This window comes from Cololabis saira, chromosome 7, assembly GCF_033807715.1.
Source record: "Cololabis saira isolate AMF1-May2022 chromosome 7, fColSai1.1, whole genome shotgun sequence".
NCBI lineage: Eukaryota > Metazoa > Chordata > Actinopteri > Beloniformes > Belonidae > Cololabis > Cololabis saira.
The window spans coordinates 25,179,381-25,197,005 of record NC_084593.1 but is presented as its reverse complement, the minus strand read 5'-3'; the positions used below and the strand labels follow the sequence as shown (position 1 = coordinate 25,197,005).

The 17,625-nt window shown below is 38.6% G+C and overlaps 4 protein-coding genes across 6 annotated transcripts in view; 2 read left to right on the top strand and 2 right to left on the bottom strand.

Moving 5' to 3' along the window:
- frmpd1b (FERM and PDZ domain containing 1b) overlaps nt 1-572 on the bottom strand; it is a 29,025-nt gene extending 28,453 nt beyond the window's left edge. For all 3 annotated transcript variants that reach the window (XM_061725215.1, XM_061725218.1, XM_061725216.1), the window contains exon 1: nt 379-572. The gene's annotated coding sequence lies outside the window, so the exon portion shown is untranslated. The remainder of the gene's footprint in view (nt 1-378) is intronic.
- A 2,262-nt stretch (nt 573-2,834) lies between these two features.
- Nucleotides 2,835-4,635, top strand: tomm5 (translocase of outer mitochondrial membrane 5 homolog (yeast)). The gene is made up of 2 exons (XM_061726280.1): nt 2,835-3,057; nt 4,287-4,635. Exons 1-2 carry the CDS (start codon nt 2,937-2,939, stop codon nt 4,319-4,321), a joined length of 156 nt encoding a protein of 51 aa, XP_061582264.1. The 5' UTR covers nt 2,835-2,936; the 3' UTR covers nt 4,322-4,635.
- Nucleotides 4,636-5,907: 1,272 nt separating this feature from the next.
- On the top strand, nt 5,908-10,432 carry LOC133446963 (zinc finger and BTB domain-containing protein 5-like). The gene is made up of 2 exons (XM_061725213.1): nt 5,908-6,179; nt 7,746-10,432. The coding sequence occupies exon 2, from the start codon at nt 8,013-8,015 to the stop codon at nt 10,026-10,028; it is 2,016 nt and encodes a 671-aa protein (XP_061581197.1). The 5' UTR covers nt 5,908-6,179; nt 7,746-8,012; the 3' UTR covers nt 10,029-10,432.
- grhpra (glyoxylate reductase/hydroxypyruvate reductase a) lies at nt 10,061-17,193 on the bottom strand. Its single transcript, XM_061725214.1, has 9 exons — nt 16,981-17,193; nt 16,604-16,734; nt 13,906-13,978; nt 13,720-13,836; nt 13,500-13,588; nt 12,529-12,630; nt 12,183-12,318; nt 11,916-12,046; nt 10,061-11,180 (listed from the first exon to the last, which is right to left on the bottom strand). The coding sequence occupies exons 1-9, from the start codon at nt 17,085-17,087 to the stop codon at nt 11,059-11,061; spliced, it is 1,008 nt and encodes a 335-aa protein (XP_061581198.1). The 5' UTR covers nt 17,088-17,193; the 3' UTR covers nt 10,061-11,058.
- Nucleotides 17,194-17,625: the final 432 nt, after the last annotated feature.

Sequence of the window (17,625 nt, the reverse complement as noted above, 5' to 3'; positions counted from 1 at the left end):
GAGGAGTACAACACGTCGGCCACGTCGGGAACTCATAAATGCTTTATCAAAGCGCTCAAAATAATCAATATGTCCTATTACTGTAACATAACAATAAGTTTGATCAGCTGCAGCCATGCCCATCGGGGGAGGGATGAACAAAGACAGAGAAAATGGTCAGTCTTTTGTGTTGCTTCCTTTATAATCTTAATCGGATTTAAAACCTCTATCTCCACTATCTCCCTCACACGGTCACCGGGCTGCAGCTCTGCAGACGGGGAGGAAATGAGCGCTCGGTCCAGTCCCTGCATGTCTGGATGTGACCAACATCACTGGACCTAAGGTCCATATGCAGCTTTATCCTCACCAGACAATCCCGAGATCTGCGATGAGACTCACCTCGTGGTCAGAGGAGGAGACGCACAGACGTCTGACTGTGTGGGGGGTTTATCTCAGCAAAGATCAGTGATGCGCAGAAGTCCAGGTGGGCAGGAGATTTGTTTCGGAAAAGATCCGCCCGGGCCAGATGATGATGGTGGCTAAATGCTGGATGCTGTCATCGTACCGGGAATGCTCTCTGCTCTAATCCGCGGCCCTGATCTCAGAAATAACCCACCCCTTCCCTCCCTCCTTCCCTCCCTCTGCTGGCCCCTGTCTCTCCTCCCTGCCGTCGTCCCTGTCTGAAGCCTCATTTATGGTTCCGCGTTAAATCGACGCACGTATCCTACGGCGTATTTACGCGGCGACGCGGGCGTACGTTGCGCGTCGCCGCGTGCCCTACGCCGTAAGCTCTGCGTTGGTGTAACGCGGAACCATAAATCAGCCTTGACAGACCAGGACCAGCGCCCCTCCTCCGGAAGGTCAATTAAGTGCAGAGAAATAAGAATATTGTAGCCTACTCCAAATGAGTTGAAATGTTTATTTATTTCATTTCATTTCATTTCATTTCATTTTTATTTATTCCATATCATGGAAATAGTTCACATATGTTCCATTCCATGATGGAAAAGGGGCAAGAAGAAGAAAGCCTTATATACCAAGCCCCTTTCTCAAAAAAATAAAACAATTCATATGAAGATGGTCTGTCCGTCTGTTCAACAATCACTACTTATATAATACCAAAAAAAAGAAATAATGAAAAAACAAAACAAAACAAAAAAAAATAAGAAAACATACACACTAACTCACCAACAATATAAAAACAAAAACAACAAAATATATTTTACCCGTTAAATTCATATTGTCTAATTGTGTGGTCTTTATACAATTTCTTGAACTGGTGAATATTTTTACAATCCTTTAAATCAGTTGTTAAGGAGTTCCATAATTTTACACCACATACTGAAATACACATTTGTTTTAAAGTGGTGAGTGCAAACGTATGTTTAAAATCAAATTTCCTCCTATGGTTCTTATCTTCTGAACTAAACACAAAAAAACGTATATTTTCAGGCAATATTCTGCTTTTTGCCTTGAACATAACCAATAAACCAATTTATATTATTTTGTAGTAGCATAACCGATGAAAGGTGACAACCTAACCCCCACCCTCCTACAATTAATGTTTAAAAGAAAAATATTATTATTATTTACTGCCAAGTCTAATTTAATTAGCTCCTTGCAATCTGCTTCAGTGGTTCCCTGCATGCAGGCTATATATTAAAAATGTCTTTAAACAAACGTCTCCGTTTTTGATCATTTCTTTATTTTTAACCCACCTTGAACAAGGTTATGACCAATTCTTCCTTTTTTAAAACCTTTTGTTGTTCAACAAACACTGTACATTATATTATGTTAGTAATATATTTATTCAGCCGCTTGTTGCTGTCAAAATCGAATCAACAAAACACATGGAAATACACAAACACTCAGTCAAATCATTTTTTATTTTGTTTATTTATTTATTTATTTATTGTGCCAGAAATTATCCCATCTCATCATTTAGTCCCAACGGATTAGGGCTAATGTTGTCCAGTCGGGCCGTACCCCAAAATAACTCTGCAAAATGTTGTTATTATTATATATATATATATATATATATATATATATATATATATATATATATATATATATATATATATATATATATATATATATATATATATATATATATATATATATATATATATATATATATATATATATATATATATATTTATATATTATTAAACACCCTACAATGATTTCATAAATAGAAATCACTGTTTTTTAAATAATTTAATTGATGTATAATTGATAAATCGAAGTCTGCTAAATTGTTCATATTATTTTTACTATCATTTTTACTATTATTATTATTATTATTATTATTATTATTATTATTATTATTATTATTATTATTATTATTATTATTATTATTATTATTATTATTATTATTATTATCATCGTTAATATTGTTATTATCGTTAATATCGTTATTATTATTATTATTATTATTATTATTATTATTATTATCATCGTTAATATCGTTATTATGGGTAGTAGTAGTAGTGCTAGTACTAGTAGTAGTAGAAGTAGTAGTAGTATTTTCATTGGTCGTAGCAGTAGTGGTTGGATAGGTCTCTCTTGGGTGCATTAACTCCCAACAGGACCCATAATCATATACACTAAGCTATAAAATGCTATTTCCATTTTTAAAACAAAGTATTAGAACATTATAAACTGTGAACATTATTTTTTGTATGATAAAAGTAGGAGAAAAGGCTACTATTATAACATATAGTATGTCCGCTTCCACAACCTCATCGTGCCCTAATTTTGGCCGCATTACCTCTAATGACCGCTAGTAACCGCAGGCGTGGCGCGCCTCCGCGCGATGTGTCCCTCCGCGCTCGCCGTCTCCTACATCACTTCCGTCGGTGCGTCTTTCCGGCCAGATTTGATCCACGCTGTCGAAGCTCATCGATTAAAAAAGGCTTTTTTGCAACAAGAATAAGGAGAAACATACCACCGCCGAAATGTTCAAATTGGAAGGGCTTGGACCTAAAATGGACCCAGAGGAAATGAAGAAGAAAATGCGACAAGATGTCGTTTCATCGTTACGAAACTTTCTTATTTACGTGGTTCTGCTCAGAGCCAGTGAGTACTGACATGACATTGACATTATCTACATGTTTTACCATTAACACCTTTTTATATGCATGTGTTTGTGTTGTTCTGTCGTTGCATTTGCTTATTTGATATTAAAGGGAATTCTAGATGAGCAAGATAAATAACTAGAATAAGAAAACCAAATCACCTTGGAGCTTCTCCCACTGATTAATGTCATTATGCCAGTAAATGTTTGTATTGTGCAAATAAGCACTTATCTAATTAAACCAATTCTAGCTTGGATGAATACACATTACACCAAGTGTTGTGGAATAAATTAGCTACTAGTTGCATTTTGTGCTTGAAGTGCTCAAAACGTGGGCATTAAATTAAACAGAAGACAGAGACATGAAATAAACTTGATTACAAATAGAAATTTTTTTTAGAATAGAAAATTATTTTTTTGTATTTAAGAAAATGGTTTGTAAAGCTTTTTTTGAAGCTCATAAGTGCAATTGACCATCTGTAAATGTTTCTTTGCTTTTCTATTGTTTCTTTGCCTTTTGTTGTTTCTTTGCTTTTCTATTCTCTTTTTGGTTTTCTGGAGGTCGGTAGCCAAAAAAAGAAAGTTGGTACAATAGGATAGGCTTTTATAAGCATTTTGCTTCAACCTATGCCTGTTCAGTTATTGTTCAACACATTTTTTGGTTTGTATGAAATGTTAATGCTGTGCACAATGTTTTTTTTTTTGTGTTGTTTTGTGTTGTCATGATTGAATAAACTTCATTCATTCATTCATTCAAAACATGAAACACTGATCTTATTAAAAGGTAACATAGATAGCAACAATATAACAATTTTATTTGACAAAAAAATACCAGAAACTTTGTGTCATAACTACAAAAGCAAAGTCTTTTTGCATGTTCTGAAATATTTCCACTTTCTTTCAATATTAAAAAGTAATTTTTTTTTCCGAACAACAAAAACATACGGGGTATCTCAATGCCAGAACAATGGCTTCACCTACTTCAGTGTATTAAAGGTTAATATGTCTAGACAACTCCCAACTAACAAAGAAATTGATAACTGAGTAGAGTTGCTTTATTAGTTTATATACACCTATCCTCAGATCTCCACCTGCACCATCTTGGCTCCTCTTTTTAATACAATAAAACATCTTTTGTTCTTTTATTTTATACCGATGACGGTTAATTCTGACTTGTGACACAACTGCATCATCCATCCTATGGTCTCATATGTGTGTCCTGTGTTCACAGCCCCATATGTGTTGAAGAAGCTGGACAGCATATGAGAGGTGCCGCTGGTCTTCCATGGTCCTTCATCATCCATGGAGAGATTCCTGCATCAGAGACAGCAAGGACCTCCATACCTGCCAGCTCAAGCATCCACAGCATCACTCTGGGAAATTACCAGTTTCTCCATCACGTCACCAGATAACCTAGCTGTTCTCAGTTTTAGTTTTGTTCTATTTTGTAAATTTCAGTCAGCCTTTTTTTCTATTTAACAGTATATATAAAGTCATTGTTGAATGCACAGTTTTATTTGATCATACATCTAGCAACTGTTATACAATAAAAGAAAAAATGCCTGTTTTTTTCCATCAAAGGTGTGAAGTTTGTCAACTTTCTGTAGTCTGTAAGGTATCCTGAAAATAACTCGGTAACCTCACTTTTTTTTTGGTCAAAATTATTCTAAAATCATCAAAGTATTATGAGAATAGTAGAAGTAGAAGTAGTTTATTTGGTCGATCAGTTTCCATTGATAAATACTTAATTTCCTTTTGTAGGAAAGAAATAATAATAAAAAAAAAGTAAGGAGTAAACCAACCAAAAGGTGTAGGCTGAAGCCTAAGCTTATTGTGCCTACCCTTTTCAACTTTACTACTGTACTAATACAACAAGGACAAACAATCTACAACAAAAAAACACAGCAAAGTAAACACACATGCAAAACAAAAAGGAAGACAAATATAAATATGACAGAAAAAAACTAGTAAAAAAAAACAAACAGAAGACGGATCTCAGAAAAACAACTAACAGAGAAAGTAAATAATCAATGCTTAGAGGAAACGGAAACAATCTCTAGAAGAGTGGAAACCAAAGACCAATCATTACAATTAAGCTACACATAACAGACAAGAAACGTGCAAGTACTTTAAATTTACAAATATGTATTAGTATATATTTTCTGATAAATAGAGGTGAAGTATATTTTGTCTTTACTGTTTAACTACAGCAGAAGAGGTAGGCTGTTTGATAATGAGCTAAAATCTTTTGATTGGCAAAATTTTGTAAACAGATTTAGAATTAACTGTCATCCTTGAGTACAAATGTGTGGTCTCTACTTGAGTCATTCACACAAAATGAGATGGGCGCAGGACAACTATTCTGTATTTCCTGAAACACAAAATTTGGGAAATGCATTTTGCATCATGAACATTTCTAGATTTTGTTTATAAAATATTTCAGTTTCTTGCTTTCTAGTCCAATATTCATCATTTTGTATGTTTTTCTGCTCGTGTCATTTTGAGTCTCTTTTTGAGCTAGTTTTTGTAGTATTTTTCTTTTTTTTTAATATACAACTCCCTTTACACCTGTTTTGGAACTCATTTTGGTACTTTGTTTTCCTCCTATTTATGACCTTTTCGTCTCAGGTCCTTTCTGTAATTTCCGTGTTAACTGTACTTTCACAAAGCCACCGATTGGGGGCGCTGTTGTTCAGCCGTGGATCGATTAGAAAAAAGGCTGATTTATAGTTCCGCGTTACACCAACGCAGAGCCTACGGCGTAGGGTGCGCGTCGCCGTGTACCCTTTGGCGTAGGCTCTGCGTCGATTTAACGCGGAACCATAACTCAGGCTTAAGTGACGGAAGCATCGACAAGACAATGGATACGAAATCGTGTGATTGCATGAGCTCTAGATGAGCGATAGCATTATCTTAAATATTGCACGGATTTTTTGACGTCGGCTGTGAGAGTGAGCAGTAAGGGAAGGTCGGCTGTTTTGACAGGTTATCTGGAGACAAAGCCCGTGTGCGCGTCTCCGCATCTCCTCCCTGTCATTGTTCACCCAGGCCCGCCCATCATCAACAGCATCTCCAAGAAAAAGCCGGGCGGATTGAGAAAAATCATCTTAACATTACCCTGGAGGTAGGCGACTAATAAATAAGTCACGTCTAATGGGAGAGTGGATGAGATGTGGAGCAGTTTTAAGACTGTGCCTATTTCTCATCATAGCCGGGGTTATTGTAGTATCCAGTACTCGAGTTGTAAAAAAAGAATCAGGGGGGATGGTGGATTTTATCATATAGGGAAAGATCATTTGTGCTGATTACAAATAATATAATATATTACAAATAATAGCACTGACCAAAACACCTGCAGAAATACTGCAGGAATGACATAGCAGCAGTTAAATGCAGCCTTCTGTAAGCTTTAAATATCCACTGCTTACATCAAATACATCAAAACACAACAATAAAAAACAGTTTTCTGAACTTATCAATATGACTCTGTCCTTCACAGGATAAGTAAAATGGATCAAAATAAGAATATTTGTCCTATTTCTAGTTAAAATGTCTCATTTTAGTAAAAAAAAATCTTATTACACTTAAAACAAGACTCATCACTGGAAAAAACTACAATTTTCACCTGTTTCAAGTAGATTTTCACTTGAAATAAGTAGAAAAATCTGCCAGTGGAACAATATTTTTTTGCTTGTAATGAGAATCTTGTTCCACTGGCAGATTTTTCTACTTATTTCAAGTGAAAATTTACTTGAAACAGGTGAAAATTGTCAAATAAGTTATTTTTCTGGTGATGACTCTAAATGTTGAAATAGCAGTAAAACCACATTCATGATGAAATGACATAAGGGATGGAAAGGGGGGATGGTGAATTTTATCATATGGGGACAGATAATTTGTGCTGATTACAAATAATATAATATATTACAAATAATAGCAGTGACCAAAACACCTGCAGGAATACTGCAGGAATGACATAGCAGTAGTTAAATGCAGCCTTCTGTAAGCTTTAAATATCCACTGGGCTTACATCAAGTACATCAAAACACAAAAATAAAAACAGTTTTCTGAACTTATCAATATGACTCTGTCCTTCACAGGATAAGTAAAATGGATCACTGCAAAAACTCAAAATCTTAACAAGGATATTTGTCTTATTTCTAGTTAAAATGTCTCATTTTAGTAAAAAAATCTTATTACACTTAAAACAAGACTCATCACTGGAAAAAAAAACTACAATTTTCACCTGTTTCAAGTAGATTTTCACTTGAAATAAGTAGAAAAATCTGCCAATGGAACAAGATTTTTTTGCTTGTAATGAGAATCTTGTTCCACTGGCAGATTTTTCTACTTATTTCAAGTGAAAATTTACTTGAAACAGGTGAAAATTGTCAAATAAGTTATTTTTCTGGTGATGACTCTAAATGTTGAAATAGCAGTAAAACCACATTCATTGATGAAATGACATAAGGGATGGAAATGGGGATGGCAGTTTTACAGGGGGGATGATTTCAACCGTTTTTATTTCAGGGGGGATGCCATCCCCCTTCATCCCCCCTCATCCCCCCTCAACTCCAGTACTGGTAGTACCAGTGTCGAAGTGGATGCCGATGTCGGTTAATTCTGACTTGTGACACAACTGCATCCTCCATCCTATGGTCTCACCTTCATGTGTGTCCTGTGTTCACAGCCCCATATATGTTGAAGAAGCTGGACAGCATATGAGAGGTGCAGCTGGTATTCCCTGGTCCTTCATCATCCATGGAGAGATTCCTGCATCAGAGACAGCAAGGACCTCCATACCTGCCAGCTCAAGCATCCACAGCATCACTCTGGGAAATGACCAGTGTCTCCATCACGTCACCAGACAACCTAGCTGTTCTCAGTTTTAGTTTTGTTCTATAAGATGCTTTAATATCACATCTTTTGCATTGAGTTACAACTTTCGCCCGCCGTGATGGACTTCCCAGGTCATTTTCAGCATATTTTCAAACAGCTCAACCAGCAGCGGCTCCACGCCCAGCTGTGTGACTGCCTGGTGGTGGTGGGGGGCCAGACCTTCCAGGCTCACAGCTCCATCCTGGCAGCCTGCAGCTCTCACTTCAGGGCTCTCCTCTGCTCCAGCGACGGAGACTCGGCCGCTGACAGAAGTTACCCCAAAGTGATGGAGCTGGATCCAGAGGTTGTGACCCCAGAGGCCTTCTCCACCCTTCTGGACATGATCTACACCTCCACCCTCTCACTCGGAGCCTCCAATGTGATGGATGTGTTACTGGCTGCCTCACACTTGCACCTCAACCCTGTGGTCAAGGCCTGCAAGCTCCACCTGTCCCGGAGAAACTTTCCTCCTTCAGCACCCAAAGGCTGGAAGTCTATGCAGCAGCAGCAGCAGCCGTGTCCGTGTTCACAGCAGCAGGTCACATCAGCCAGGGACGGGGACCCGGATAAGGAGGATGTGGTGGTGGAGGTGAGTCAGTCCGGTGGGGATAAAGACAGTGGCGTGAGGACAAATGAGCAGAGTGCAGTACCATCACTGAGACAGAAGAGAGAGTCAGAGGAGGACAGGCCTGATGACAGGAAGAGACTGTGTACGCTACCTGGAGATAACTATTGGGAGTGTTCACCTAGTGTGACCAGAAGCACTGAGGAAAGAGGTGGAGGAGAAGGAGGGGGTCTGGCGTCTCCAGACTGCCTAAAAATGCCTGAGAATCTCTGGGAAAACCAAGGTGAGGATGAGGTGGAGCAGAAATATGAAGCAGCCAAAGGAGAATCAGAAGAAATCCAGCTGCCAACCCAGTCAGACAGCAGCACAGGAGGACTCGGTGTGTGGGAGAAAGGTGAAGATGCAGATGGAGACTCTGTGGTCAAAGTAAAAGTGGTAGAAGAGGAAGGTGATGAGCCAAAGATGCCAGTGATTGAGGTGAAAAAGGAAAATGTGCTCTCATATTCCCCCGATTTAGAAACGAGCCATTCCCTTCCATCGCCTTTGCAAGACTGCACAGACAACTTTGATTCTCAACTAGGTGATCAGAAAATGTCCATGGCTGGCCATGCAGGAGATGATGATGGATCTTTACAGTCATCTCTGTGCACGGATCTTCACACAGACGCACAGAGACCCGGTGGAGACTTGGGTGACGACACAGTGGATGGTGAAGGCTTGGAAAGCTTTTCAGAGTTGGCCTTTTCCTGCTTCCTCAATCCGAGTAGTGAAAATGTCATGGGTGGTCTGGAAGAAGAAGACGACAGTCTCGCCAGCCTCACTGCCGCCGCAACTGCTGCTGCTGCCGCTGCTACCAGTGACGCTCCCACTGCTTGTGCTGATGGAGATTTACATAGTGAGAAGTCAGAGGAAGGATACACCTCTTCTTCCCAGTCCTCCGATCCGTCATCTTCTCTCGTTTTTCCAGTAACCTCCGTCCCCTTGCAGCAGATTCTCCCACCTCAGAGCCCCAGTTTCAGTGACACAATAATCCTCCAGCCTACCCAGAATTCTTTGGCAGGGTTCTTGAGTGGTATCAGACCGAGCCTCAGTCTGGACGGGTCCCTCGTCCAACCCCCCAAGGCTGGGAAAAGCTCCAGCACTACAACCTTCCGTCGTATCGCCCCCAAAGTACCACCCGGATCAGAAGCCGGCGGCGACGCTTCCTCTGGATCAGCTGGAGACATTACAGACCGCCCAACCCTAACTAGAGCTTCAGAGGATGTTCTGTTCAAGTGCAAGAAAGCTGCTGCTGAGGACCACGTGCTGCTGGTTGAAGGGGAGAAGAAATATGCCTGTAAGATCTGCTGCAAGACCTTCATGAACCTGACGGACTGCAAGAAGCACATTCGAGTCCACACGGGAGAAAAGCCTTATCCTTGTCAAAAGTGTGGCAAACGCTTCAGTCAGTCATCCCACCTCTATAAACACTCCAAGAACACATGCATAACCTGGAAAGATGGTCAGTCTTTCCCAGACTCTCTGCTCTGATGTATGAACTTGGCAAAAGACAAGAAAATCATCAACTCTTTTTTTATTTGAATTTACATGAACTCAAATTTGTCTTTTCTTTCCATGCCGACTTTATTTTAATAACTCCATGAAGTGAAAGCAATAAAATAGCTTACACATGACTAAAGGCATGAATTCATTCAAACCACAGATGTAAAAAGTAATGAGTATAAATGTTGCATTTCTTTGATGATGAAGACATAATCCTAAAGAAAACATACATACTTTTAAACTTGATTTTAAGATTTTATTCTGGAGGGGAGGGTGTCCAACTTCATACAGAACTAAAGTGTCCTGCTGTTTATTAAGTCTAAAGTGCTGATCATGTGATGCTAATTTGTACTTCATGGATCACCGTTAGAAAGGGAGCTATGAGCATTGACTACTGATTATATTTGAATAAATCACTGTAAAAGAGAAAAGGTTTGCATTATTTTCTACAGAAGGCAAAGTGTGTTTGCTTCAACCCCTGGTTAATGTGCTGCTAGTCAGCTCGTCAGCTGGATGTCTGAGAACCTGAATGCATGAAGTGACAAAACACATGAACTATGATTCCTTCCTCAAAATCCACATCTATCTACATTAAAAATAAAACTCAGTGTTTAGTATGTTAGACTAAAGGAAACAACGCTGAGTGGGAAGAGCGTGTTTTTTAATATAACTGTACTAACTGCTACAGATGTGGAAAGATTAGTTGGAAAACGGACAACGGTAACTGAAATAACTTGAAAATGACATAAGTAAAACAAATAATATGTAGATAGCTGATGAAAATCGGATATTGCTTTTGAATTGTAATTCAACATAATGATAAAAAAAGAAACTAGACTGGACAAAAACGTTTCAATATTTACAGAAGTTCCTTTTCAGTAAATTATCAGTTATTATAACTTTTGTCAGGTTCAAGTTGCTTCAGTGACCTTTGTACCAACAATTTCATTCATGTCTTAATCATCTTCTGTTGTCCATCCATCACCGGGGGCTGCAGGCACAAAGGTACTTTCACCATCTAGAAGCTGAGTTCACTGGGCATGTCCGAGCCCTGCAGACCCCCCAGCAGGTTCTGAGCTGACAAAGCTGACATGATGCCTCTAGTGGTGTACGAGGCACTGCCGATGTGCGGCAAGACCACTGCACAGGACAAAAGCAGAGAGAAAATACATTGTTAAAACAAAATCAAGGCAAACATTTCACCAGAGCAAACAGAGACCTAAAAAAGTTAGAAACTTTCCATGGAAATGAACAGAAATACATGGGAATTAATGGGAATAAAATGGACATTTGCATCATTGCATGTTAGCCAATCACAGGAAACATTTATAATTGTAACACTGTGCACTCATCAATCTCATGTTTAGATAATTTCTAGAATCAGCTCATTACAGCAGGACGACCGAAGCTACACCAACGCCAACATCCAGCTGAATAGGGTTTGATACCACAAGAAATATATTTGTTCATAGTATTCAAATGTAACTAACAAAAACAAAATGTTTACACATGTGCAAGTAGCCCATAAACCAGATATACTATATTTAATCTGAACATTTTTCCTGTTATAATTCAAGACTGTAGTTTATATTTATGTCAAGTAAGGTGTGCACATTTAGTTATTTATTTTTCAAGCTTTTTTCAATTATTTTTCCAGCATCAACTGTACATTTTCTAACTATTTGGGAATATTAGCTTACTATGTACTAACTGCAGCATTGCATTAATTATTTTATTTATTTCTAATTTCAATAAACAAAACAATGTCACACATGCCATTTAGTTACAAAATGGAATATTTCCCTAATTCCCATGATTAAAATCCTGAGGAGAGTCAGACATGTTTCTCGTCTTTGGCGCAGCGTCTCTACTCACCACAGTTCTTCAGCGTAAGAAGTGGATGGTTTGTTGGAAGTGGCTCGGGTGTTGTGACGTCCAGTCCAGCTGCAGCTATCTGTCCGCTTTTCAGAGCGTCATACAGATCCTCCTGGTTCACCACAGCTCCCCTAAAACAAAAAGATTTACCACATCTCTGCCCTTATCCATCTCAACAGCAAACATAAGAGGAGAGTGGTCTGTAAGAAAAGGCAACTGGATAAGTGTTCATTTTCACTCAGTCAGTCCCCTGTGTTCGATGTCTACCTGCTCGAGTTGACCAAGATTGCTGTTTTTTTCATCTTGCTGAAAAAGGCTTTGTCACACAGACCCTGGGTTTCTGGTGTGAGTGAGCAGGAAACAACGATGAAGTCACTTTCAGCCACAAGTGTTTCCAGGGGGACTGTTCAGAGAGGGGATAGAGTACACTTAAGATAAGAAAGAAATCAAATATAATCAAATATGCTAATCTAATAACCAAAAAACACACATTTTAACTTTCTCCTTGAGAGCACTGTTGACATTTCAACCTTTCCAGACCCAGCCTTTTGGCCTCCAAGCATATTTCATCCTTCTATGTGCACTATGTATGCATCTCTGTTTGTTTTCTTACCAAACTCTCCGTTCACTTCAGCCGCATGGGCTTTGGCTGTTCTCCCAGAGTACAGCAACCTCTTCACTCCAAAAGGAACCAGCCTCTGAGCTATGGCCATACCTGAAACAAGATCAAGGAAGTCTTAAATCAAACACTGCACAATAATATTACACATTGATAGTTAGACATGACAGGACGAATTTGTTCACAGTAGGAATGGGTGATATTTTACCGTTCACGATAAACAGTCAAAAAAATTCCTCACGATAAGAATGTGTCATCTCGCGATAAAAACGATAAATTCCCGTTGATGTTTTTGTGTAAAGCGGAAGGAAGGAAGGAAGGAAGGAAGGGAGAAAACAAGGAAAGAAGGAAGGAAGGGAGAAAAGAGGAAGGGAAGAAGGAAGGAGAGAGCAGAGGAAAGAAGGAAGGATGGGAAAAAAGAAGGAAGGAAGGAAGGGAGAAAACAAGGAAGGAAGGGAGAAAAGAGGAAGGGAAGAAGGAAGGAAGGAAATGAGCCAGAAAGAAAGAAAGAAAGAAAGAAAGAAAGAAAGAAAGAAAGAAAGAAAGAAAGAAAGAAAGAAAGAAAGAAAGAAAGAAAGAAAGAAGAAAGAAAGAAAGAAAGAAAGAAAGAAAGAAAGAAAGAAAGAAAGAAAGAAAGAAAGAAAGAAAGAAAGAAAGAAAGAAAGAAAGAAAGAAAGAAAGAAAGAAAGAAAGAAAGAAAGAAAACAGGATAAATTCCCGTTGATGAGATTTTTGTGTAACAAACATGGCGGATCTGAGAGCGAGATAGATTTATAGTTACAAAGGTGGAGTTGAATTGGTATTTTTTTTATCGTCATTTTTATCGTTATCAGGATAAATGCCAGAAATTATCGTGATACATTTTTTAGTCCATACCGCCCATCCCTAGTTCACAGGATGTCATATTATATATCTTATGACAATGAATAGCAAAAGTAATTCAAACAATAACAGTCAAAGCCAACCGATGCGTCCCAGTCCAATGACTCCCACGGTGCTGCCAGACAGGCTGTAGCCACACAGCCAGAGAGGCTTCCAGGAGCTCCAGCCGCCACTGGGAGGAGGAAAAACACAATAGGGCCATTGTGTGACTAACTTAAAGCAGTTGCTTGGATTTTAGACTAAAGGCGTTCCAGAGGAACAAATAAATGCTATTAGTGAAAATGAGTAACTTGAGAGACTGACTTTTTCACCTCCTCTACTCCCTCTGGCAATCTGCGAGCAGTGGCCAGCAGCAGAGCCACAGTCAGCTCCGCAGTAGCGTCGGTCAGGACATCCGGGGTGTATCCAACGCGTATTCCTCTGTTAAAAGGACACAGTAATGTAACTGTGAAGACCCGTGGAAGAGAGGCTTTCGTCGGCGCAGCTCACCGTTTTTTGATCTCATCAAGAGCCATGTGATCAAATCCCACTGACATTGTGCTGATTACTTTCAAGTTTGGCCCTAAAATGAAAGACAGAGCAAATTAGATGTCTAAAATTGCGCTGCAAAGCTTCCTCTGGCATGTTTTAATCAGAGTTTCAAAGCAAAATTATTAAAATGTCAAATGATCAAAAGAATATGCATATTATATCATCTTTATTGATAAAAAATTACCATTCCAGCCATAGTTTACGCTCTTTGTGCACTGTAACTGCTCAAGCTGGAGTTATAACGACATGTTTTATATCAGGTGTAAATGGGTAACTTTATGGATTCAAGGACAGAAATCTATCAAAGACTGATTCACAATAATAGCTTTTGAGAGATATGGGACCCTTAGTAATACTGAGTACCCCTCCAATTCTCATGTATTATTTTCCTTGTTATTTTTCCTGGTTTGAGTTTATTATTTTGTCCACAAATATTCAAATGTATTTATTCTGGCCTCACCTGTAATATTTTGAGTAAGTTAAGGTACAGTGTGAATGAGTGGAACACACACAGCTGGTGGTCCTGAAGGCTCCTGTGAAAGGGGCGCATTCACTAAACGGACAGCTTGCAGTAAGCAGTGGAGTTACTGATGTGCATGTGTTTCTGTGTTTGCAGGGGAGCAAAAGTAGTGAAAACAAGTATCAAAGTAAGTGAATTATGCATGTCAGGGATTGTGAGTGACGTTAATATGAGAGTTTTGCCTGAGTTTATATGGTAGTTGATGACCCCCTCGTCGGTATTAATGCGCCGCCCTGCGTTGTTAATGAGTTCAGAAAGGTAAAAGTGTGTCCACCTGTAGCTTGCTGGAATGTAAATTGTGAGTGTCCAGAATATTATGACTTGATTTATTTTGAAGATTATAGCAGAAACAGACATCTTATGTATCATTCACTAAACGGACAGCCTGCGGTAAGCAGCTGAGTTACTGATGTGCATGTGTTTCTGTGTTTGCAGAAAGAGGAAAATAAAGGGGTTATTGATAAAACCCATGCCCCCCTTGAAAATCCCTTTTTATGTCCAAGTCTGCTACAGAGAGTATCATGGCACAAACAAAGGAGACTTTTGGGGATCTAAAAAAAAATCCACAAAGAGTTTAAACTATTTCAATACAAAGTCAACAAGATTGTGTAGAAATTGAGGAAATTCAAGACCATTGTTACTCTTTCCTGGAGTGGTCTTTCAACAAATCACCCCAAGGGCAGAGTATGTAATAGTGTGTGGGGTCAGGAAGTGACTCAGAGTGACTTGTAAGCACCGAAGGAGCTCTCTGGAACAGGCTGATAGGAATGTTTTAGCCTGCTTTCTGGACTACACTGCAAAAACAAAGCCACTTCACAAGGATAAGAACTAATTGCATGAAGGTTTCTGAATGTTCACGGCCTTTGCAAAAACATTTTAGTGACAGAGTTGTAACTGTTCTGAAAACTGTGTTAAAAAATTAAAATTCCTTCATAAACTGATCTGCATGATTGATTAAAAATTATCCGATGCAGGAAGTAAACAGTTGTTGCACACAGAGATGCTGAAACAACTGTTTACATACATTTGACAGTCTTACATAAGTACTATTGGATCCTTTTCTTCAACATATAAAACATTAAGTATAATGTTCGGATTTGCTAGACTGGGTTCTCAGTGACTTTGTGTGAAACATTTGCCATATTTAAAAACACGTATGTTTTTAAATTTTAAAGAACTACTGTATCATAAAAGAGTAATTTTAGTTTAGTTTATTTGCACATAAAAATATACAACCGTTTTAAAAGTACAGACGAACAGTATGTAGAAAAAAAAGAAATACAATATAACAGAAAATGTGCGGGAGGAACCAAAAAAACCCATAAGGGCTTGTCGAGTGGTCCTCCTATAGTGAAACAAACAATATCTACAGAAATATGTAAAACATAGGACAACTAAGGAAAATCAGCTAAATTACTAGAATACAAAAACAGGAATCTAATTAGGGTGTGCAGAGAAGTACTGGAAATGAATGGTTAAGCTTTGCTAAGTTGGGCTAGCAAAAATGTTGTCATTTGTTTTTTGAAATTATTTGTACTCGAGCATTCTCTAATATGGTGAGGTAAGGTGTTCCAATAAAGAGGACCTCTGAACCTAATTGAAAATTGGGAAAAAGTAGACCTGAAAAGGGTGGGATAGAGATTGTTTGCAGACCTAGTATTGAAGTGATGAATTTGGGAATTAAATTGAAATAAAGAATGAAAACAGGTTGGAAGTAGCTTGTGAATGGATTGATGGACAAAAAGACAAATCTGAAAAACATTTACACCAAAAATAGGGAGAATACTTAGGGATTGGAACAATGGGGTGGATCTAGTAAGTCTATTGGAAAATGTAATCATTTTGATAAAACGTTTTTGCAGGATAAAGATACAGTTGAGGTTGCTCATGAAGGTACTTGCCCAAATGACATTGCAGTATGAAATATAAGGATAAATCATAGTACAATATAAATTAATACAGCTTTTTCTGATTACTCCAATATTCTTTGCAATCTTGTTCGAGATGAGTGCAATATGAATTTTTGATGATTTTTTAATGGGAGATGTGTTTTAAATCTGCATAAAATAAGAATGATAAATAAATGATTTAAACTGAATGATTAATCAATACACCCGAGCACATGAGTGATGATACCTGCAGCATCCAGGACCTCAGTGTCGATCTTGTCTGACAGCAAACACAGGAGACCGTGGGCCCCCTGAACCCCCTTGAGAAGCTCGGCCCTGGGCACAGGTTCATCCGAGTCCCACTTAGACACCTCACAGCTGTTTCCAAGGAAACAGAGACGGGGTATGATATGGCAGGACATCAACACATGCTGGCTAGTAGTGTGCAATATGGGTGGTCATGCTGCATAATAATTGTCTTTTATATACATCTTAGCTTCAACTAAGCTCACGTACAACCACGCGAATCCTAGCTATACTGACGACTGTTTTCACCGGATGGAGGCGAGGTAAAAAGATCAGACAAGACTGCATGGTTGCTTCTTGGTTGAAAATACTTCTTACTCTCTCGCCGCTTCCAGGATCTTCATCCCTTCTTGCGGGATTCGCCTCGTTAAGAAAACCTTCATGAGTCCAACTGCTTTAATGCAACTTAAATGTCCGCGATGCATTTAAGTGTCCTCTTCAAGCAGGAAACAAATCTTTCTCAGACTGCAACTTAAACCATTTACCCTTCAAAGTATGAGGTATTCATAGAAAGAAAACTACAATTCCCAACATTCCGACAGACACCGGAAGTCCTCCGTTCGGTTTAAAGCTTGTGCGCATGCGTGGATTTTTAAATCCGGCTGCAAGGTGGGAGGGAATGAAAATTGATTTTAAAGCAAGTTTAAGATTAAACACAAACAAAGAAAACATATCCAAGATCATTGTCAGTGGCGAAGGCTTATATTTTAGTCTAGTTTGTGTTAATATTATTGATCATGATGTTGGCCATTTTAAGGCGAGTAGACCATCAAACGTGGTTCTCTCTGAATGTTGCATGCATTACTGCTCCTGACCTTAGGCAAGGAAATTAACGTTTCTGCAGATTTTTGTAGAAATTTCACCCACACTTTACCACAATAGTTTGAGGTATTTCGTTGTCATTGTTATACTCACTTGCTCCTTAGCTATGACATAATTAAAAATAAAAGCAAAAATATATTT

Bases quoted from the DNA above. Each gene is read 5' to 3' on its own strand.
- tomm5 (XM_061726280.1), top strand. From the start codon at position 2,937: ATGTTCAAATTGGAAGGGCTTGGACCTAAAATGGACCCAGAGGAAATG. The intron at 3,058-4,286 runs GTGAGTACTGAC...CTGTGTTCACAG, and splicing joins CGTGGTTCTGCTCAGAGCCA to CCCCATATGTGTTGAAGAAG.
- LOC133446963 (XM_061725213.1), top strand. From the start codon at position 8,013: ATGGACTTCCCAGGTCATTTTCAGCATATTTTCAAACAGCTCAACCAG.
- grhpra (XM_061725214.1), bottom strand. From the start codon at position 17,087: ATGCATCGCGGACATTTAAGTTGCATTAAAGCAGTTGGACTCATGAAG. The intron at 13,979-16,603 runs GTATCATCACTC...CTTTCATTTTAG, and splicing joins TGAGGTCCTGGATGCTGCAG to GGCCAAACTTGAAAGTAATC. The intron at 12,631-13,499 runs GTTGGCTTTGAC...ATCTTGTTTCAG, and splicing joins CATTGGACTGGGACGCATCG to GTATGGCCATAGCTCAGAGG.